Source organism: Halichoerus grypus, chromosome 8 (genome assembly GCF_964656455.1).
Source record: "Halichoerus grypus chromosome 8, mHalGry1.hap1.1, whole genome shotgun sequence".
NCBI classification, from domain to species: domain Eukaryota; kingdom Metazoa; phylum Chordata; class Mammalia; order Carnivora; family Phocidae; genus Halichoerus; species Halichoerus grypus.
In genome coordinates this window covers 107,103,647-107,127,224 of record NC_135719.1, presented here as the reverse complement: position 1 = coordinate 107,127,224, position 23,578 = coordinate 107,103,647, and the positions used below count along the sequence as shown (strand labels likewise).

Here is a 23,578-nt window from a genome sequence, read left to right as displayed (position 1 = left end):
GAAGCTATACAGGTAGACTATGTTCCATCAAGAAATAGAGATATTTTAAATGTTATGATATCCCTTATTTTGAATCCCCTTTATGGTACTTACTCTACTATAATGTATCTGGGTACTTGTCTATATCCCCCACTAGAGTGTAAGGTCCTTAAAGAAGGAACTGAGTCTCTCCCATTCCCCTTTGTATTGACACCCAGAACAAAAGTGCCTGGCACATATATTAAAGCACTGTAGAATAAATGCTTTCATGGGTAGTAAATAGAACAAAGCTCATAACCAAACTTCTTATTCTGCATGTTGTCATAGAAAGACTGGAGAAGAAACCGAAAAGCAAGTATTCAGAAAACAGTATAAATGGAGATGAGGGCTCTGATCTTAGATGCTTTGAATCAGGGCTGCCGTGTCCAGTTGGGCATGTTGTTCACCACATAAAATTATCATTTGGGCGAGGGCACAAATTGGAGCAAATATCCAGCCCATGCTCTGCTTTCTAAGCCATGAACTTCAGCACTATTCCATATGTTGTATTGCACACAGGAAACAATGCCCTTTCTTTCAAATTCATATAGCACTGCACAAGCTAGAGACAGCCATGCTTTAAATTATGACTTAATCTCTAACAGGTTAGGTCAAGTGGGGCAAGAAAAACTGCCCCACTGATCTGATTCTCCACAAGAGGAGTAAAAGAAACAGTGTAGACTGTCTGGTCATGAATTGAGAACACTGAGGTTGGAGATTGTTTTTCTCTGGATTCTCAACATAGGATAGGGTGTTGCGCTTATAAAATTAAACTTTTTTTGTAATATAAAATAACTACACAGTGGAGGTTCAGCATTCAACCTGATCCCAGAAAGTGAGCTACAGAGTCAGGCATAAAGAACAGGAAGAAACCATGAAGATCATAGAATTCCACTGCTGGAAGACACTTTAGAGATCATCTGGTCCAATAATCACTTCATTTTACAGATGAGGAAACCAAAAAGATCAAGATGAAGTGACTTGCCTGTGGTTAGTAAAACTAAGTCTAGGACCCAGTGTTTTCTGGCTTTCAATATAATAATCAATCACAACTGGCTGCACTCGCCATCAATTATAATCAACATTGATTGTGCACCCGTTGTGTAGGAGAGGTTGAGACATACGGACTCGGTCTCCATCAAAGGCCTTACAGTGAGGTTGCGAAAGCAGGAAATAAGTATTTAAAATTACACAATAATAGGAGGTGGCCTATGAAGGAAGGTTTAGACTCAGGTTTCTGAGAGGGGATGGTGATGTCAACATTAGGATCACTGGCATGGGCTGGAATGCCTTTGTGTGGGCCGACAGTTCTGGAGGGACCAGAGCTAGGTGACTGAGAAGTTCCCAGATGAGGAGCTAAGGTCACAAAAGTAGTGTCAGGAGAACCCAACTTCCTGGGGCCCTCTCCTGTAGCTTAAGCCCTCGGGCTCATGACCCAGAATACAAGGCTGCGTGGGATATCAAGCCTCTCCTTATCTGGGCTCTGACCCCTAGAAAGGCGGGGGCCGAGGCAGGTGTGCAGGGAGAGGAGAGGGGAGGCGGAAGACAATTGAGGCATCTGAGGAGTTGCAGATGCCCTGAGCGGACCCACCACCGGAGGCCTGAGAGAAGAGCCAAGCTGTTCGCACGAGGCCTGAGCTGATAAGAGGCTTCCGGGGCGGCGCGCGCGGCCGGCGGGGCGGGGCCGGGGCCAAGCACCGCCCACGTCGGGCTGCGCGACAATGGGGCGGGCGGTGGAACGCGGCTGCGGCTGCCGCGGGCCTCGGGGGGGCGGAGCCACCGCCGCTGCCTCCGCAGCCCCGGTTGGGATTTGAAAGATTAAAAACTACCGGTGGAGAGGGCGACGGCGTTGAATGTGCGGCGGAAGCGCTGGGGGCCACGGCTCGGCGCAGGGCCGGGCAGCCGGCGGCGTCTCCACACCATGAATTACCCGGGCCGCGGGTCCCCGCGGAGCCCTGAACATAACGGCCGTGGCGGCGGCGGCGCAGCCTGGGAGCTGGACTCGGATGCGGAGCCGGCCTTCGGCGGCGGCGTCTGCTGCTTCGACCACCTGCCCGGCGGGGACCTGGGCGACGGCGAGGTGCCCCTGGCCCTGCTGCGCGGGGAGCCCGGGTTGCACTTGGCGCCGGGCGCGGAGGACCACAACCACCACCTGGCGCTGGACTCCTGCCTCAGTGACGAGAACTACGACTTCAGCTCCGCGGAGTCGGGCTCCTCGCTGCGTTACTACAGCGAGGGCGAGAGCGTCGGCGGCGGCAGCTCCTCATCGCTGCACCCGCCGCCGCAGCCGCCGCTGGTCCCGTCGAGCGCGGGGGGCAGCGGGGCGGCGGGAGGAGGGCTCGGGGAGAGGAAGCGCACCCGGCCTGGCGGAACGGCCGCCAGGCACCGCTACGAGGTGGTGACGGAGCTGGGCCCCGAGGAGGTTCGCTGGTTCTACAAGGAGGACAAGAAGACTTGGAAGCCCTTCATCGGCTATGACTCGCTCCGCATTGAGCTCGCCTTCCGAACGCTGCTGCAGGCCACGGGTGGCCGACCCCGGGCCGAGAACCCGGACGGCGACCGTGTGTGCGGCCGGGCCTCCAGCTCTGGGGAGGACGAGGACGAGGACCGCGTCTGCGGCTTCTGCCCGCGCGCTGCGGGGCACGAGCCCGAGATGGAGGAGCTGGTGAACATCGAGCGGGTGTGTGTGCGGGGCGGCCTCTACGAGGTGGATGTGACCCAAGGAGAGTGCTACCCGGTGTACTGGAACCGTGAGTAGCCGGCCCGGGGGAGGGAGCGGGACGGGCTGCTTCTGGGGCGGACGAGCCCCCGGGTGGGTTTGGGACTTGACCGCCGAGGAGAGCGAGGCGCTTGAGGCCTGGCGTTTGGTAGGAGCAGGGTGGAGATTAGACCCGCAGAGCCGGCAGGTGAAGGGTAAACGAGCAGATGGCAAAATCCAAGCCCCCTGGGGTTCAGAAGGAGAAGATTGCTGTCATGGTAGCGCTTCCTGGGTGAGCTGGGTGCTGCTGCCATCCCCTGGAGGTGATCCAGGAACGGATGCCCAGCCCGGAGGTTTAATTTCGCGATCCTGCCTGAGCTTTGTCCACCTGGGGATCTGATTCGGTCTCATTTACCTTGAACTGCCTATGATTTAAAGAGCAATCTGTCCTCTGAAGTGGGAATGTTTGAGATGATGTGCACGAGAATCAACAGTTCAGTTATGGACTCAGGAAAAAAAACAATCCCAGGCGGGAAAGGAAAGGAGATAGGTTGTTTCCACCGGGTGCGTTCGGGAGAAGTGGAAAGCACTGTGTGAAGCGTTGCTGGCAAATGGGTCCGCTGACTCTCTGTGGAATATTCGTTCTTACGTTCTTGTTTACATATTCTCAGTTTGCTTCTTTTTTTTTTTTTTTTTTTTATGTTATGTTGCTTCTTAACCTTGAAAAATTACTGAGGCTTATGCCTTGGGTTTCCTCATCTATAAAATAGAGATAATTGTATCTATCTTGTGGAGTTGTGGAGATTAAATGAAATAAGGTACCTAACTGGCTTGAAACTGTGCTTGGCACAAGTGTGATTTATAAGTGTTAACAGTAGGTTCTTACTCAATTAGACAGCAACACAATTTTTGTAATTAAATTCGGTTAAAAGCAAATGTTACATATGTAATATGTAATAGATATTCTACTGTGACAGAAACTATTGGCCACCAGTAATTTGTAGTATATAGGTTTAGTTTTTATGGACCTAGTGCTCTAACTCAGATATCTGTCTTCATTGGTTGTCACTAGCCTTAGGTCTTCCATACATTTTACAGTATTCTGTCTTATGCTAATATATATTGATGATTTAGCTTCCTTTCTATATGTCTAGCAATCTATGGGCAGAGCCCACCTTTATCTTCATACTCTCATTGGGCCTGGTGCAGTAGATATTTAATAGGTATTGAACTGCACGAGTGATTCTGATAATGTTAAAACATATGTGAAGCATGAGTCACTAAGATAGCAATTATAGTGTGTGTCAAATCAAATAAAATAAGCGTAGCAGAAAATTTAATTTCTTACTACACTTATGGATGACATTGAAAGCATTCGTTAACATTTTCATAAGACCAGATTCATATGGGATTTGTCACATCACTCCTTTTGATTACAAGCTCACTAAGGTTAGAGTATGTTTGCATTCACTTATTCATTTATTCATTCATTCACCTTTTCATTTGTGCCAAGTATTTGTATGTGCATAATACAGTAGTCTCATGAAGGCATTAGGAAAGGTAGAAAAGACTATCCTTACCCTTCAGGAGTTTCCCATTTAGTCTTTTCTTCAAATGTCCTAGACATCACTCTAGATTTTTTTTCCTTTGAATATAGAAAAGGACTTGGTGGAGCAGGAAAGTTGGATAAAATGCAGGGCATCCTTGGAGAGGAGTCTGGAGACCAAAGGATGAATCCTACCCTTAAATCGACTGAAGTATATTTACCTAGAATATTGTGTATTCTTTTGGTTTATGGTAAAATTGTGTTTTTGTTAAAGATTTTATTTGAGAGAGAGAGAGCATGAGAGAGAGATCATGAGCAGGGTAGGGGGTAGAGTAGAGGGAGAAGCAGACTCCCCACTGAGCAGGGGAGTCTGTATGAGGATCCCAAGACCCTGGGATCATGACCTGAGCCAAAGGCAGATGCTTAACCCACTGAGCCACTCAGGCGCCCTATGGTAAAATTGTTAATGCTTGCATAGTGCTTTACTGTTTATAAAGTGATTTTTCACATTATTTCATAGTGATACCAAATTAATGCTAACATTCTATTCATGAAGAAATAGGCTCAGTAAAATTAATGAACTTGTCCAAGGTTATTCGGCTAGAAAGTGGTAAAGCATTTTAGAGTCTACTGGGGGAATAGGTGTGGTGTCTAAAGAGCATCTGACACACCACCCAAGGGTGAGGGTATCAGGAAAGCGTTCCAGATAATGTAAGACTGAATCCTAAAGGATGAATTTAATCAAGCAAAAAAAAAAAAAAAAAAAATGGGGAGATGCAGGGAAAGGCGTTCCAGCCAGATGGGGTAATGTATACAAAGACACAGAAGCATGAAAATGCACGGCATTTTGAGGAAATTAAGGCTGCACCTGCAGGGGCCAAGACACATAGCGTAGGCGTGGGTTTTTTTGGGTTTTTTTTAAGATTTTATTTATTTATTTGACACAGAGAGAGAAAGCACAAGTAGGCAGAGAGGCAGGCAGAGAGAGAGGGAGAAGCAGGCTCTCCACTGAGCAGGGAGCCGGACATGGGGCTCGATCCCAGGACCCAGGGATCATGACCTGAGCTGAAGGCAGCCGCTTAACCGACTGAGCCACCCAGCTGCCCCGGGTAGGCGTGGGGTTTGACCACCACAGAGACAGAGGCGTTTGGTCAAAGACAGGAGGAGATTATGAAGGGTACCTGCTATGAATGGTGCATTTGGAGAGTAGTTAGGAAAGGAACAAGAGTAGATATGCAGTGCTAAGGACTATATCCTATGAGTATTAAGAAACCAAATAATTGAAGGTTCTCTGTTACTTAGGTGATTAGTGACAACACAAAGATTGAATTGTAGAGTTGGGGTATATCATTAGAATGGTAGTGTCCTAAATCAAGAAAGAAACCGTGAAGGCCTACAGAAGTTAACCTGAAAGGAAATGTGGACTTAGTCTTCTCAAATCTTTTCAAAAGCAGATAGCCAATTATAACTTATAAATAAATTTTTGTTAACTCGCATAACAGCAACACTTATTTCCACTCCATTTTAGCATTTTCTAAATAGTTTTCTACAGTATACAGTCCTGTGGGTGTCCCAGGCCTTCATATGAACTACAATGAAAACAAAATGGTTAGAAGAACCATGAGAGACAATGGACTCTGAAAACCAAACTGAGGGTTCTAGAGGGGAGGGGGTTGGGAGGATGGGTTAGCCTGGTGATGGGTATTGAGGAGGGCACGTTCTGCATGGAGCACTGGGTGTTATGCACAAACAATGAATCATGGAACACTATATCTAAAACTAATGATGTAATGTATGGGGATTAACATAACAATAAAAAAATTTAAAAAAAACAAAAAACAAAATGGTGCTTGTTGTCCCTCATTGACCACGTCTCGCAAAATCCCATGTCACTTTGCTCTAATTGGTTCTTCAAGTCTGTCTGTATTATATAAGTTTTCATACCTTCTCGTGAGTGTTCAATCCCAGTATGGTCTCTTCAGCTTTTGCAGCTTTTGACTTCCTTCTCATTTTACTTTTCTTTTTTAATTCCTCTGGAAGCTTTCTGAAGAATGAAATGAAAGTTAAAAAAAAAAAAAAACTTCAAAAAGTTCCTACAGAGTGGTGGTGTAGGATTCCAGTGGTCATTTAGGCTTTTGTGACCTAATTGAACCCACTGCATCTGGGTGTCGTGGACAATAAGTTAGCTATGCCTAGTCTAGAAGAAAGGTGTAATTTATATTTGCTCTTCCTTTTGAACTCTTTTTTTTTTATTTATTTATTTGACAGAGAGAGAGAGAGAGAGAGAGAGCACAGGCAGGGGGCGTGGCAGGCAGAGGGAGAGGGAGAAGCAGGCTCCCCGAGGAGCAGGGAGCGCGACCCGGGGCTCGATCCCAGGACCCTGGGACCATGACCTGAGCCAAAGGCAGTCACTTAACCAACTGAGCCCCCCAGGCACCCCTTCCTTTTGAACTCTTACTAGCAGACAAAATTTGAACTAATTTGGGGTATATGAATCAGAAGGGGAATAGAATTTGTCTTCTATAGATAGGAAGCCCATATTATTACATGAGAAAAAAGAATTATCATTTTATTGTCTGTTTAGATATTTTTCTTACTGCATGTAGACATTTTAGATAAAAATTGATTCTTGCTGAGTAATGGCTAAGTGAATTCCCTTGCTCCCCCTCTTCTTCCTAAGCTACTTGTAGCCATCTCATAGGCTTGTTTCGAGAATTGTTATATAGAACATGCCTGGTTGGCACAAAGTACTAGGTGTTAACTATATCTATGTGGATCTCAGAAAACGATCATCCTTACTTGTAGAAACTCACGTGAAGGTTCATAAGGCTGACCAGTGCAAAACTGTCAAGTACAGGGTTTGTTGTTACTGGCCTGTACCTCACCATAGGTGAAAGAATGTTTGTAAAGAATATTAGCAGGTAAGTGGCCCTATTTAGTAATAGTAACAGTGGTAGAAAGGCATAGGGAACATTATAGAGATACTTGATGAATAGTCTCATAGCAATTCTTATGGCAGTGATGTGTGCATTGTACACTAGGGAGTATGTAATTTCCATTTATTGACTAAAGTTATTTGACCAAATATTTATATGAATGTGTAGTTTCTTCCCCCTCCCCCACTTTCTGATATGCTTGCATTATTATCATTCTAAACCATTTTCAAACACTTAAGAAATTAACCAGTCTGCATGATATATTGAAGAAAAACTAATATTCCCACCAAAATGAGGTGGAAAAATAAGGGCTTTTCCTGCAAGGACCCAAATTAAATGGTGTTTATTAACTTGGCATACCTGTAACCATCTCTTCGGTCTTTTTCATTTAAGGGTTAATAACCTTAACAATTAATAATCCTTTATGAGGCACAGGGTATCGTGGGAAAGTAATGGGAGTCCAAGCTGGGAGAAGTCCCTCTTTCTTGATCAGTTTCTGCCTCCAGTAAAGCAGAACTATAGGGAATGGAGACCAGGGATTGACACGCCTGACTCTGAAAAAGTGTTAGAGTCTTTTCTATCTCTTTTTAACTGTATTGTCTCCCACTAGCCTGGACTGGAAAGCAGCCTTGGGCTGCATTGGAGCCCTGGCTGCTCAGGTTTGCAGAATCCTGGCAGAAGTCTTCTGAGAACCCTGTTCTAGACTGAGAACCCTGTTCTAGCCCAAGCCTGCTTTAGACTGCATTTTTCAGCAATCTACTGAAAGAGCACACAGATATGAATGACACTGAGTGATATGTATGGAGGGCAGGACTTGGCACAATCTGATCAAGGCATTCAGGACTTTTCTTCCCCTTTACGTTGGACCATTACTTTAAAACTGATTTCATATCAGTTATTGATCCACCTTGTTTGTATATGGCTCAAATGTAATAATGCACGTTGTACAGGTGCTTTACATAAATGTTCAGAGTAATTGGTATGTCTTTCTTTACTCCATCTGTCACCCCCTTCTTTTTTTTTTTCTTCTTTTACTATTTTTTCATAAAAGAGAACTTTTGTACTGTTCCTTCTTCCAAATCTTATTTCCTGGGTCTTTTCATCTCCACATCACACTCTGAAGTTTCTGCTTTGTCAAGATCTGACGCCTGGAACCCGAGAGGTGATCCTTTTCTGATCTGGGGGGACAAGAAAGCTGGATGTTCTGGTCATGGAGTCCTCTGAGATTATAGACACTGAGTGAGGACAGTAGGGGGATGGAAAGGAGAGAAGGAAATGGGGACTATACTCACAGGAAACCTAAAGTGATTATTGGCAGAAGAGGTAAGGAGGTAGACAGTTCTAGAATCCCTGATTGTTGGGCAATCTAAGTCCTTTATATTTTCATGAGTGTGATAAAATTTAAACTGTACATGTTATCAAGAAAAACTTCAACACTGATAAAGGGTATAGACACCAGTTTCTTCTTTTTTGCCACAATACATTTCTAAAAGCTCAGTTAAAAAGTAGAACAAGGAAAAACATCATTTTTTAGAGCCAGTAGATATAACTTACACTTCTACTCTTTTGAATCTGCTTTGGTAGGGGGAAATTATGCCCACAAAAAGATTTGAATCACTGACAAATGAGTGGATTAATGGGATGAAAAGCATAATAAAGATACTTTTTGATACCCCCGGATTAGGGGACAGGTAAAATTTAAGATGGTGAGAAGATTAGGGGACAAGTGACATTCAAGATTGTAAAAACTGCCGCCCATGGTTTACTGTCAGGATTGCCCGTGTGAGAGAACTAAAGCAAAACGGTGGAAGTATTGATATGATCATGTAAAAGTAATTCTGTTTTATGTACTGCTTTCTAACTTTGCCAGATTGCCGTTACAAGAATAAGTTATATACTCATTAGTATTTGTTCTAATGTGTTATCGCATTAAGCTATATCTAGATAATCTTTATAATCATTGCTCTTGTATGTTTAAATAAAATCTGTTGAATGACTTTTGGGGCCAGGCCAGCCTTTGGAAATTACATTGTTATTGGTACTTCTGTACCCCCAAGACCTCAGGTAGCTAGAAATCTTAGAGAAATGTAAATTCTGTCTGAATGGGTATCTTTTCCAAATTAGTTGAGAGTTAAGCTTTTATTTGGTAAAGGGTGACTTTAACTATGTGAGTGGAAATCTCTCTAACGTTACTATTTCTCCTTTTGGCCACTTCTCAGTGAACCATCAGGATAGTCCTTGAGACACATGATGTGGGACAAAGAGCTGGATTAACTGTGCCAACACATAAATCTTCTAGATATATGGCATAGAATGTGCTGCTCAGTAACTTCAGATGATGCACAGGGAGCCTACTTAGAATTCCTTCTGAGCCTTCCCGTAGATAGAGTTAAGTGTAGTTCCACCTTTATTTTACTATTTATTACAAATGATCAACTTTCAGTTAGCATTTTATTGGCTGAATTCATTTTTTTTCTTCGCATTCTATAGAATTGCTTCTAGGTAAGCCCAGGGTATCCCCTGTCCACCTGACTCACCCACCTAGAGCTTCAGTAAAGCTTGCATTTTAACATCTGATGTGTTTTAACATTAAGTACCCCCAAGTTTGTTTATGCTTTAGAAAACAAAATCTTTGCTGTGAATCAAAAGACAGTCATTGGAGAGAGAGAGTCTACTTGAAAGAAATGGTTGAGGAGCGCTCAAAGTGAGGAAAGCGCAGTATGGCTGTTGAAGCACTTCTAACGGCACTCACTCTGCCATGCCGGCTGTCCCACTGCCGAAATGAAGCCTTACCGTATGGTTAGCGCTAAATGAGGCCGGTATGCATGTCTGTGAGGTTTATGAACAGATGCTTGCCTTCGCTTGGCATTTTCATTGTATAGCTAACCGCTCTTACTCTTATTTAAGATTAGCCCCACTACCCATAGTTGTCCTCTTTTGTCTTTCGCTAGAAAAAAATTGGGACCTTATATTTTAGAATATCTTTTTGGATATAGTTTATTTTTATTTTTAACCTATTTACCATTTAGCCTGTTATTTTGTGTAAGCTACATTACATAGTACACTTTTTTTGGTGGGCAAGAAAGGTGTTACTGTACTTCACATATAACGAATGTTCCTAATCCTGGAATACTGGTCTGAATCGTTTGGAATTCTGATTGCCTGACAAGATTCTGTCTTTCATGGGCAGATCTAGAACCCATCAAAGTATATGGTAGATCACCATATACACCATATACATACATATACACCATAAAGGGTAGACCTGGCTTACTTCATGTGTTTTCAGATCAACTCTTACCCCACCTCAGGTCATCGGTTTTTATCTCTTCCACTCCCAGTTCAGTTCTTACTGGTTTTTCTAGAGAGGCAGCCCTGTGTCGTGTTTATGAATGTAAATGATCGCTGGTGGCAACTGTCTGGGCCAGAATCCCAGCTCTTCCATATACTGTCTGTGTAACTTTGGGCAACTTAAATTCTCTGTGCCTTGTTTCTTCTATAAAATGTGCTTCATAGCACCTGCCTCTTAGGATTGTTGACGTAAATGTGTCCTAATATTCAGAGATCTTGAAACCTCTCACGACGTTCTAAATGTAAGTTCTAAATAACAGCTGTTATTACTTCTCCATTTTCCTGCCTCTTCTGTCCTTGTAAATTTACAACCCACTTGACATTCTTGGCTTTCAACTCTCCTATTTCAATTTGCAGTCTCTTTCCTGACCTAGCCTTTTCTTGGCCTTGACTCTCGGTAATCGACTCTCGATTAGGCACAGCCCTAGAACCCCTTGTGAACTGTTGCCTGCCCCTGTGAGAAACTGTCACTGATTTTTGCCCCAGAAGGAGCTGTAGTGTCTTGAGTTTTCCTGGTTTGTGCACCAGAGGTGTGCACCATTCTCTTAGAGATCTAGTGCCTGTGGGAAAGGAGGAATTCTTTCTCATGCAAGTATTCTGAGTTCTTGAGCATCTACTTTTTTTGGTATGCAGATCCTGTCAGCAGCTGTGGGAGGTACTGACTTCATCCCCAAAGCTCATTTAGGACATCTCTACCAGCTACCAGGACTTTTGATACAATAGAGAATTCTACAGCTTTCGAAAGGCTGCTCAGTTTTCAGTTGAGGCAGAGCCAGTAGTGTTCTTGGTCCTTTGCCATGTTGGCAAGAAAGGAATGGCCCATAATTCCTTTTACAGTGGAGACCTCAACATGAAAACTTGGAAGGAACCGATTCCTCTTAATTGACCTGCAGTTGAACCAGTAGCCGTAGGAGTGGCAGCTAGGTTCTGGCACCTCGTGCAAAAGCCAGCTTCACATCAGAAGCTACCTTTTAGTCCAGGGATTTGAAGCAGCCATCCCTTACCGGCATTGGCAGTAAAAGCTGCGTGGGCTCAGAAAACAGATCTTTGTTGCCAAATTCCCTTAGTCTGAATCCTTGATTTATCATAGCCATATGACTTTAGGCAAGTTATAATCTCTTGATGGTCCAGTTTCAACTTTGTAAGTGGGGACAGTAATTCCCGCTTCACAAGGTTATTATAAAGATTCTGTTAAAATACACATAGAGTACTTAGCATGCTTCAAGAAGCGTTAGCCATTATATTTAAGCCAGGCTGATATATTGGCTCTTCAACTAGAAGCCTAGCTTCTGGAAATTAAAAAGCGTGTGGTTGGCCTGTTTTATTTGTGAGAAAGAAGAATGTGAATCTATGGCTCGACCAAAATTACTTCACCCCGTATTTGATGACCATATACACATATAACGTACATACACACATAGTCCCTCATTCTTCCTTTCCCCTTCTCTGTCACCCTTTTCTATATGTACACCTATGTGTTCATCGTAAAGCGGCTTAATCTTACCCCCACCAATCCCTCCAAGAGTTCTGGGAATCACAATGAAGTATCACATTGCAGGCACCTTAATTCCTCTTGTAGACTCTGGCACTGAGCAAAATGAAGACCTTTCCATATGGTGAGGACAGTGACATACATTTCGGCCTTTGAATTGCCTCTATTGGGTTCTGTTGCCTAAGGAATGGCATCCTATCTTAGACCAGTAGTTTGCAGATTTCATTGAGCTGAGAAGATTGTTAAAACTGTCGATTTTTAGATCATCCTTGGAGATTAGATGCAACAGAGCTGGGCCCGGGGCCTGAGAATCTTCCTCCTTAATAGGTATCTCAAGTAATTCTGATAGGGGGGCGTTATAGACCTCAACATTGATAACCCTGTTAATTAACTCCTCCAGTCTAAATGGCTCACAAATGCCTCATCCTAGGTTGTCTTCCTTTTCCATCAGAGATTACCAATTCAGCCAGTCCGAGGCTGTATTTCATGCAGCTTGAGAGGAACCAGCCTTCCACCCACAAATTGGTTTATCTTTATTTCATCTTTTTCTTTTACCTGTGTCTGCTCTGCGCTTCCAATTTAAAATTTCTGTATTTATGGTGATTTTCTGTAAACTCATTCTATCAATTATTGAGGAGCGTGACATACCCAACTTTAATTGTGGATTTGTTTATTTTTGTAGTTCTGTTGATTTTGGTTTCATGGATTTTGAAGCTCTATTGTTAGGTGCATACACATTTAGGATTATTATATCCTTGTGATGAAATAAAGCCTTCGTCATTTTATAAAGGCCCGCTTTATCTCTGGTTTATTTCTTATATTGATGTCTACTTTGATACTAGTTTAGACACTCCCAACCTTCTTTTGATTTAATATTTGCATAATATGTCTTATTTTACTTTTAAACCCCTATGTGTCTTTCCTGTCTTAGATGTTGCTTGGTAAATTCCATTCTGAGAAGTGCTGACTTTTATTTGGTGTTGTAGGCCATTTATATATTTAATATGATTAATGCTAAATTTGAGTTTAAATTGACCATTTTGCTAGTTGTTTTCTGTTTGTCCCATTCTTTTTTTTTTTTTAAAGATTTATTTATTTATTGAGAGAGAGAGGGGTGGGGGAGGAGCAGAGGGAGAGAATCTTCAGGCTGACCCCCCCCGCCCCCCCACTGAGCAGGGAGCCCGATTTGGGTCTCAATCCCAGGAGTCATGAGATTATGACCTGAGCCAAAACCAAGAGCCAGACGCCTAATGGACTGGGCCACCCAGGCACCCCTGTCCTATTTATTCTTTGTTCCTTTTTTCCTTCTCTTGCCTTCTTTTGGATTAAGTTTTTGTTATGATTCTCTTTTATTTCCATTACTAGCTTTTAGAGATACCTTTTTCATATTTATCCTGCTTGGTGTTCTCTGAGCTTTTTGGATTACAATTACACATGTATTAGATAGTTTGTTATTGTCTCCCAGCTCTTGGATGCTCTATTCTGTTTTTTAATTTTTCCACCACTTTTCTGTGTATGTGTTTCAGTTTGGGTAGTTTCTGTTGACTTCTAAGTTCACTGATTCTTTCCTCAGCTGTGTTGAGTCTGCTCATGAATCCATCAAAAGTATTCTTTCTCTCTCTTCCTGTGTTTTTAATTTCTAGCATTTTTTATTCTTTCTTGTAGTTTCGATCTCTGTGCTGAAATTATCCTTGTGATTATACATGTTGCCTACCTTTTCTACTACAGCCTTTAGCGTATTAATCATAGTTATTTTAAATTCTCTAATAATTCCAACATCTGGGACATCTCGGATCTAAGTCTGTTATTTTGTCTATTGCTGATATGTTTTCTTTCTTTTTCATATGTCTCAACTTTTTATTGAAAGCTGGACATCTTCTATAGGACAGTAGATAATTAGTCTAGAAATAGGCACACCTTATCTTTTGCTCAGCCTTTTGTATGGGAGGTTGATCAGTCAGTCTATTTGGGAGTTGAGCTGGGTTTGGATTTTGTCACTATAGTTGTTATCATCAGTGCCCCAGAGGCTTCAAAGTTGCCTGGCATTACCTTGTATTTAGGGTGGGGACTGGTTTGCCAGAGGGTTTTTCTCTATGCTGTTACCGCCCCTCAGGAGTAGATTAAATGCTTGCTATATTGGTGATGGTGGTCAGAGAGTGGAGACAGTACATTCTCTGTTGTTCTGATTCAGCCTCATTCTTAGGTACAGTGTCTCTGAGTCTTGAGAGTGGGTCCTTTTCAGTGATTCTGCCTCTACCCCAGCTATAGGATACCTCATGGTCTAGGGGCGCCTGGGTGGCTCAGTCGGTTAAGCGTCTGCCTCTGGCTCAGGTCATGATTCTGGGGTCCTGGGATCGAGCCCCACATTGGGCTCCCTGCTCAGCGGGGAGCCTGCTTCTCTCTCTCCTCCCGGCTCGTGTTTTCTCTCGCTATCTCTGTCTCTCTCTCAAATAAGTAAATCAAATCTTAAAAAAAAAAAAAAAAAAAGGAACCCTCATTGTCTAGACCCAAGATAGTGCCTTGCCCCTACACCAAGGGTAGGTTTTCTTTTTCCTAGTGCCTTTTCCCAGCTGCTGTGGGTCTTCATCTATGCCGTAAAAGCAACAGTGTTTTTTGCCCTTCTAATAATAGCTTAAGGCTTTTGTTCCATGGGTGAAGTAGGAAGGATCCAGGCAAGGCGTCACACTTTTCCCATAGCTGCTGCTGTTCCCTCCCCCCAGGCCTGCACCATGCACCTTTTTCAGGTTTCTCATCCTTGTCCCAATCTTTCTTAGAACTCCTGGTAAAATCTTTGAAGAAGAATGTATAAGGGGTGCAGTTACTCTGTGTCTGAAGCCCCAGGGATTCTGTACTCCACTGTAGCCTCCCTTACCTTTTTTAACAATTTGTTTAAAAATTTAACTGAAATCTTTTTACTCACTTTTATGACATCTGGTATCTCCCCCGCAGTAAGCAAGTACTCCTATCTAGTTCCTCCCTGTCTTAGATATCGTAGTAGTTAGTTGCTCTGTGACTTCAGGTATCTGAAGGATTTGAGGAAAATTACAATTTTGGATATTAAATGTGTTTTTTGTTTGTTTTAAGGGTAGGAAAAAGAAATGCTGTTTTAGCTTTTCGCATTCTAAGCAAAGGCTGAAATTCAGTTATACTTGTTTGTTCTTATTTTTGTAGTGGTTACCTAGGATTTTCAGTATGCAGCTTTAACAGCTGAACTCTAGAAATTACGCTGTCACTTCATGTAGAGTGAAAGAACCTTATTAGTGTATTTTCATTTATCCCTCATTACTTTTTGCTACTGGTATACATTTTACTTGTACATATGTTATAAACCCCCAAATATTTTTGCTTTAAGAGTTCAATTTTTAAGAAATTTTTTTAAATGAGAAACAAAAAGGGCACCTGGGTGGCTCAGTCGTCGAGCGTCTGCCTTCGGCTCAGGTCATGATCCCAGGGTCCCGGGATCGAGCCCCACATCGCGATCCCTGCTCAGTGGGAAACCTGCTTCTCCCTCTCCCACTCGCCCTGCTTGTGTTCCCTCTCTCGCTCTGTCTCTCTCTGTCAAATACATAAATAAAATCTTTTAAAATAAATAAATGAATGAATGAATAAATAAATAAGAAACAAAAGTCTTTTATTTACCACATATTTATCATTTCTGTTGTTCTTCATTCCTTTATGGAGATCCTGCTTGAAGACCTTCCTTTACTGTTTCTCATAGTGTAGATCTGCTGATGATAGATTCTCTCGGCTTTTGTCTTTAAAAGTAGTTCTCCCTCATTTTTAAAAGATATTTTTGCTGGATATAGCAAAATCCTAGGTTGACATTTTTTTCCCTTCAGAACTTAAACATGTCACTCCATTGTCTTTTCATTTGTGTAACTTCTGATGGGAAACTGCTGTTATTTGTTCTTCTAGATGTCATCTTTTTTTCCTGGCAGCTTTTCCACCCCCAGTTTAATTATGATCTTGGTATGATCTTGGTGTGGCTTTCTTCATATTTCTTCTGCGTAGGATTTGTTGAGATTCTAGGAACTGTGGGCTTACAGTTTTCATCAAATTTGGAAAATATTTGGCTATTATTTCTCTGAATTTTTTTTTCTGTTTATCCTACCCCTTTTCTGGGATTCCTACTACTTGTATGTTAGCCTGCTTGATATTGTCCCCCAGCTTTGTGCATTTTCTTTTCACCATTTTTTTTTTTACTCTGTATTTCATTTTGGCTGGTTTCTATTGTTATGTTTTTGAATATGTTCTTTTGCTTTGATATAAAATTCAAGTTCACTGATCTTTTCATCTGCAGTGTCTAACTCAGCAGGTCACATTTTATTACTTTTTACATTTTATTTTATTACTTTATTACTTTCATTCTACAGATATTCATCTAGTGTCTATTAAGTTACAGAAGAGAGGGATCATCTCTACCCCAAGTTTACAAAAAGCTTTCCAGAGAAATACTTGACTTGGATCTTGAAGGGTGTTATTGGCAGAGGGAATGGCATGGCTAGAGGCCTGGAATCTTTTTTTTTCTTTTTTAAGATTTATTTATTTATTTTAGAGAGCATACATGTTTTTGGACTCGAGAGCTGGGGGTGGGGCAGAGAGGGAGGGAGAGAGAGAAAGAATCCTCAAACAGACTCCCTAATGAGTTGGGGACACGGGGCTCAGGCAGGGCTCCATCCCAGGACCCTGAGATCATGACCTGAGCTAAAATCAAGGGCCGACTGAGCCACCCAGGCGCCCCGAGGCCTAGAGTCTTGAAGGACAGCTCTTGTATTCAGAGGACTCAAGAGGTTCTCTTTTGTAGGAGCACTGGGAATAAGGTAGAAAAGGGTAGAAGAAAGAAACTGGATATAGATAGGCAAGGACTAGATCAGGCCTTTTCATACTGGAAATTTAAAATTATCCTGTGAGAATGAAACACTGGAAGGTATAAAATGAGGAAATTGCTTGACCAGATTTGCATTTTAAATTATGAGTTTGGCAGCAGTATGGAAGATAAATGGAAATCTGGAAATATGATGTCATACTCAGGGAGACTAGCAAAGCGGTGTTACAAGGGAAAAACGGGGTCTAGGGCAACACTCTTTGAATGGTTACGGGCCGGTTGGAGGAAGATGTTAAGGAAATAGAAGGTACACTATCAGTGCAATATGAGTAAGAGGGAGGGTAGTCCAGCTTATCCCTAATGTTTGTAACTTGGGCGGATTATGGAGGAAGAACAGGTTTCGCCCCCCCCCCACCCCCACCAAGTTCACCTTGGGGTGGCAGAAGGAAGCTAAATAGTAGTTTATTTTGAGTGCATTTAAGGTGCTTATTGCACACTCAGATGGAATCGTCCCTGGGCAACTGGATATATAGTTCTAGAGTTCAGAAGAAAATGGTGTTGCAATTAAAGATGTAAAGATCCTCATAATTTAAGTCAAGGTCTCTAAAATGGGTATGCAAACACTCTATTGGGCATATTATAATGAACATGTTTGAATTTATATTTACTTTCTTTTCATCGCTTCAAATTTTCTATTTTTGAATGTTTTCTAATGTATATAATACATGTAGAACAGTAATACATATGCGTAATTTAGAAATAAGTATGTATGAAAATGTGCTCAAAATATTTCCGGCAATTACTAATTTAAGCTGGTTGCAAACTGGTGGTCACCTCCGAGCATTTTGCTTTACAATAATTACCTGGAGAACTTTCATTTATTTATTTTTTTAAGATTTTATTTATTTATTTGACAAAGAGAGAGACACAGCGAGAGAGGGAACACAAGCAGGGGGAGTGGGAGAGGGAGAAGCAGGCTTTCCTCTGAGCAGGGAACCCAATGTGGGGCTCTCTCCCAGGACCCTGGGATCATGACCTGAGCCAAAGGCAGACGCTTAACTGACTGAGCCACCCTGGTGCCCCTAACCTGGAGAAGTTTTAGAAAATATATATTTCTGGACCCTATCTCTAGAAGACTATGATTTTTAAGTGTGTAGCAAGGAATGTGAAGAATCCATTTTTTAATTTAATTCTTCAAGGGATTCTGATAATCGGCCAAGTTTGAGAGAACCAAGGATAAAATTGTCGGAAACATGTATAATATAGAACGAGATGAGAAGATAAGTTTGAAAGACACTTCGCTGATTCTAAAAGTTCCAACTTTGTTAATTTCTGTTACTTTTTTTTTTTTTTTTTAAGATTTTATTTATTTATTTGAGAGAGAGAATGAGATAGAGACAGAGAGAGCATGAGAGGGGGGAGCGTCAGAGGGAGAAGCAGACTCCCCGCCGAGCAGGGAGCCCGATGTGGGACTCGATCCCGGGACTCCAGGATCATGACCCAAGCCGAAGGCAGTCGCCCAAGCAACTGAGCCACCCAGGCGCCCCTAATTTCTGTTACTTTGATTTTAATAATCTGATGGAGTGGCTATAGTCAATATTGAATTGATTATCTCCATTAAGCTAAAATTAACATTAAAAGTTCAAAAGTCTGTTTTTGTGTTATATGCTTTATTTTTGATATAGGTGTTCCTCCCATATCCACCTAGATTATATCAAAAATTTTTTTACTAGCCAAGGAGCTAGAGAACTTTTTTACTAAGCATGTAAAATTCTGCATTGCCTGGAACCACTTGAATATTAAACTTGGAGAGTTAAGAACAAAAGGGCCAAGGATTTAAAGCTTTTGCTAACAACATCTAAAATATGCCTTCCGTGAATTAAAATGTGAGAAAAGGGTGAAAATGTAATGAGAAAGCCTGAAAGGATCATGTAATAAAAATTTTTGAGGACTGTTACGGGCTGCATTTTGTCCTCCCCACAGACTCATATGGTACAGCCCTTACCACCACTAACTCAGGATGTGACCGTGTGTGGAGGAGATAGGGCCTTTAAAGAGATGATTAAGTTAAAATGAGGCCATTAGAGAAGGCACTGATCCAATGTGACTGGTGTCGTAAGAACCATAAAGAAATTTGGGCACAGAACGAGACATGAGGGATGCTTGGGCACAAGGAAAAGACCATGTGAAGCTGTAGTGAGCAGGTGGCCATCTACAAGCCAAGGAGAGAGGCCTCAGAGGAAGCCAAACCTGCCAACAGGTTTAGACTTCTAGCCTCCAGAGCTGTGAGAAAAATAAGTTTCTCTTGTTTAAACCACCCAGAATGTGGTATTTTGTTATGGCAGCCCTAGCAAACTACTACAAGGACAGTAAATTGCTTATTGGACTTTACACTTACACTAATGAAGAAGTAAGAAATAAACACAGGTTCTAAAACCCATATGGCCTTGTTCCCTGATTCAAAACAAGCAAACAGTATTTAGGGTATAATTATATTGTCCAGAGTTTCTGACCTCTAAGAAATCGGTTTAAACTTTGGTGAGTGGTACATATTATTCACAGAAACCTTGCCTAAACGTAATTTAGTATTCCTAGTTTAATTTAATTTAATTTTTTTTATTTGACAGAGAGAGACACAGCGGGAGAGGGAACACAAGCAGGGGGAGTGGGAGAGGGAGAAGCAGGCTTCCCTCAGAGCAGGGAGTCCGATGCAGGGCTCAATCCCAGGACCCTGGGATCATGACCTGAGCTGAAGGCAGACGCTTAACGACTGAGCCACCCAGGCGCCCCTTTTTCCTAGTGTAATTGTTACTTCAAAATGTGAGCCCAGGTATATTTTGAGGTATAGGTATTTCTTTCATAAGATAGAATTTTGTGTGATTGCTAACTATGAACCCAGTTTTGCAATTTTAACATTGTGTCCAAGCTAAATGATGATGACGTTAATGATTGTGTCATTATTTTTGTCCTACATTATTCCTCCAGGTTATAGTTTCTTGCGCAGTGAATAAACAAGTATTCAGGAATTCAAATGGAAGGTGATATTTTGACCTCTAGATCCTAATTTACCACCTTTCATTCCATTTACCAATAAAACTTTCTTTTCAGGGGTGCCTGGGTGGCTCAGTCGGTTAAGCGTCTGACTTCGGCTCAGGTCATGATCTCAGGGTCCTGGGATCGAGCCCCACATAGGGCTCTCTGCTCAGCAGGGAGCCTTCTTCTCCCTCTCCCACTCCCCCTGCTTGTGTTCCCTCTCTCGCTGTGTCTCTCTCTCTGTCAAATAAATAAATAAATCTTTAAAAAAAAAAACAAACCAAACAAAACTTTCTTTTCATAAATAATGTTATTTTATCACCCACCTTCTGAGAACTGTCAGTTTATTAGTAATTATTAATTTTATTATGAAATGTCTCAAGTATATACAAAGAACTAGATAACATAACCAACAGAGTACTCCCCATCATTTAGCTTGACAAATTAAACATGACCCCTCCCAGGCCCGTTTCTTCAATCCAGAAGTAACCATCCTCCTTAATTTGTTATTCATTCCCATACATATTTTAGATTATTATTTCCATAGGCCTTTTTTTTTCTTTTTGGCTTGTTAGAAATGCCATTTCTGTGTGCTTTTTTCTGCAGTTTGCCCTCTGGTTCAGGTTAGGTTTTTGAGATTTATCCATGCTGACACATGTAACTCCAGCTATTTGTTTTTACCTTGTGTAGTAGTAGTACGTTGTATGACTATACCACAGTTTGTTTTCCTCTTTGGACACTTAAGTTGTTTGTAATTTTTGCTATTGTAAACATTGCTGTAATAAACATTTTTATATGCATCTCTATGCAGATGTGCCAGAATTTCTGTAGAGTATATGACCAGAAATGGCACTGTTTCAGATGCCATCTCGTTCTCTGTTTACTGGTGAAATCTGAGTGTATTTCATGCTGTATATTTATTGACTATTTGGGGATTTTTTTTTTTCCTGGTAAAAGCTTGTTATATCAGTTAGAGTCCAGTCAGGAGACAGAAACCAAACAGTAATTTCACCAGAGAAAGTGTAACATAAAGGATTATTAGGGGAATGAAGTAAGAGGGCAAAGAGAACTCTATGGAGAATACAGATTTAGCAGATGCTCGTAGCAGCCACCACCCTTATGACTGAGATAGAGCACCCAGGGAAGAGGCCGTTTCCTCTCAGGCCTGAGATTCTGCCCTTATTGGAGAGTGGTAGTGGTCACTGAGGTGCCACCCAGTGGGACTGCTGGAAATCTGCCCTCGGGACAGCTGGGCGAGGCCTTCCACAGGGAAGTGCTTAGCCTCAGAACTCACTGCAAGCTGCTGTTGTGGGTTTGGGGCATGTAGCCAGTGATGTTCCAGTCTGAAGCTCCCTGGGGATGGAGTTCCTGCCCATGAGAAGGTGCGACTGCTGTTAGCACATGCGTGCTGCTGAAAAGTAGAATGCGCACTCTGCAAGAACCGGATAAAGTGAGCCCACTGGAACTAGGGCGAGAAACCCCTTCCTCTTCCATCATAAAGGATGATTTGGAAAAAATAGTTCATCAGTATGTTAGGCATGTAATGATTTACATAGGCCTTTGTGGGACTAATCCTAGAACCTTATCTACCATTTACAGCATTAATTCTGTGAGAAGCGTATTGAGAGTTCCCAAATCGTAAGTTTACAATAAACCTTAAGAACAAATGGCAAGTATTTTTCTTAATCTTCCACTCTTTCTTTTCCATCCTCCTTGTTTCTCTCCTCCTTCCCTTGTGTCTTTTATTTTGCTTACATCTGATCCTTGCTGATTTCTTCTTCCCCTGAATACCAATGCTTCACTATTCTTATTTTCCCTTATTCTGTGACTTTCTTCCTCTTTAAGTCCTGTGTGGTCAGATTGGCTGTGTAAGTTTTTAGAGCAGTGAATTATAGGCATGCCTTGAACCCTAAGTGCATAAAGCTACAGGGGTTTAGCTAAGCTGGAGGAAAAGGGTCAAGACTTCCTCTCTCTACATATCCTGTATTGCAGAGTATGAGATGGGTTGAAATAGTTCTTGAAAGCAGTCCTTTAGAAATGTTATAGTAGTTCTCTCTGCCTCCTGGTGTAAGTGTGGCTTTTTATATATAAATATCATTATGGCCAAGTTTCCCCCATCCACACATAAGAGATCCATTCAGGCTTTTGCTTAAATGAAGAAAGTGTTCATAGTGGAAAACGGATCTTGCAATTGTTTTCTAGTCAACAAGAACCTACATTTTTCTTTCTTTTTGATTTTTATTAAGGTGTAATTGACATATGACATTATATTACTTTCAGGTATATAACACAGTGATTTAATATTTGTATATATTATGAAGTGATCACCACAATAAGTCTAATTAACATCCATTACCATACATAGTTACAAAAAAATTATTTTTTCTTGTGATGAGGACTTTTAAGATCTTCTCTCTTAGTAACTTTCAAATACAGGTGGGTTCAAGTTCCAGACCACCACAATAAAGCAAATATCACACTAAAGAAAGTCAAATGAATTTTTGGTTTCCCAGTGCATATAAAAGTCGTCTTTATACTATACTGTAGCGTATCAAGTGTGCAATAGCATTCTGTCTAAAAAAAACAACGTAAATACCTTAATTTTAAAATATTTTATTGCTAAAAATGCTAACCATTACCTGAGCTTTACTGAATCGTCATCTTTTTGCTAGTGGGGGTGGCGGTCTTGCCTGAATACTGACGGCTGCTGACTGATCAGGGTGGTGGTTGCTCAAGGTTGGGCTGTCTGTGGCAGTTTCTTAAACAACAATGAAGTTTGCCGTATCTGTTTTACTATTCCTTTCACAAACAATTTCTCTGCAGCATGCAGTGCTAGCTGATAGCATTTTAACCACAGTAGAACCTCTTTCACAATTGGAGCCCATCCACTCAAACCCTGTCGCTGCTTTATTAAGTAAGCTTATGTCATATTCTAAATCCTCTGTTGTCATTTCCACAATCTTCACAGCTTCTTCACCAGTAGATTCCATCCCAAGAAACCACTTTCGTTGCTCCTCATTGTTCAGGTTTTGTCCTGAGATTGCAGTAGTTCAGTCCCATCTTCAGGTTCCATTTCTAATTCTAGTTCTCTCACTGTTTCCACCACATCTGCAGTTACTTCCTCCACTGAAGTCTTGAATCCCTCAAAGTCATCCATGAGGGTTGGAATCTGTGACTTCCAAACTCTTGTTCATGTTGATATTTTCACCTTTTCCCATGAATCGTGATGTTTCTAATGCCACCTAAAATGGTGACTTCTTTCAAGAAGATTTCTATTGCCTTTACCTGGATCCATCAGAAGAATCACTAACCATGGCAGCTGTAGCCCTATGAAATGAACTTCTTAAATAATAAGATTTGGAAATTGGGGGCGCCTGGGTGGCTCAGTCAGTTAAGCATTTGCCTTCGGCTCAGGTCATGATCCCAGGGTCCTGGCTTTGAGTCCCACATCAGGCTCAGCGGGGAGCCTGCTTCTCCCTCTCCCTCTGCCTGCTGCTCCCCCTGCTTGTGCGCTCACTCTCTCTGTCAAATAAATAAATAAAATCTTTTTAAAAAATAAGATTTGAGAATTGAAATTATTCTTTGATCCATAGACTGCAGAATGGATATTGTGTTAGCAGCCATGAAAACAACATTCATTAATCTCGGTGTCCATCTCCATCAGAACTCTTGGGTGACC

The 23,578-nt window shown here is 41.9% G+C and overlaps 1 protein-coding gene across 7 annotated transcripts in view; it reads left to right on the top strand.

The window, feature by feature from the left end:
• Positions 1 to 1,783: 1,783 nt before the first annotated feature.
• The window catches only part of DDHD1 (DDHD domain containing 1), a 96,862-nt gene continuing 75,067 nt past the window's right edge, over positions 1,784 to 23,578 (top strand). For 3 of the 7 annotated variants that reach the window (XM_078053710.1, XM_078053708.1, XM_078053707.1), the window contains exon 1: positions 1,785 to 2,768. In XM_078053710.1, the coding sequence (XP_077909836.1) occupies positions 1,940 to 2,768 (829 nt within the window). In that variant the 5' untranslated portion in view covers positions 1,785 to 1,939. Of the gene's footprint in view, positions 2,769 to 23,578 lie in introns of all 7 variants that reach the window. The other 4 variants (XM_078053706.1, XM_078053705.1, XM_078053712.1 and 1 more) reach the window with 2 other exon arrangements.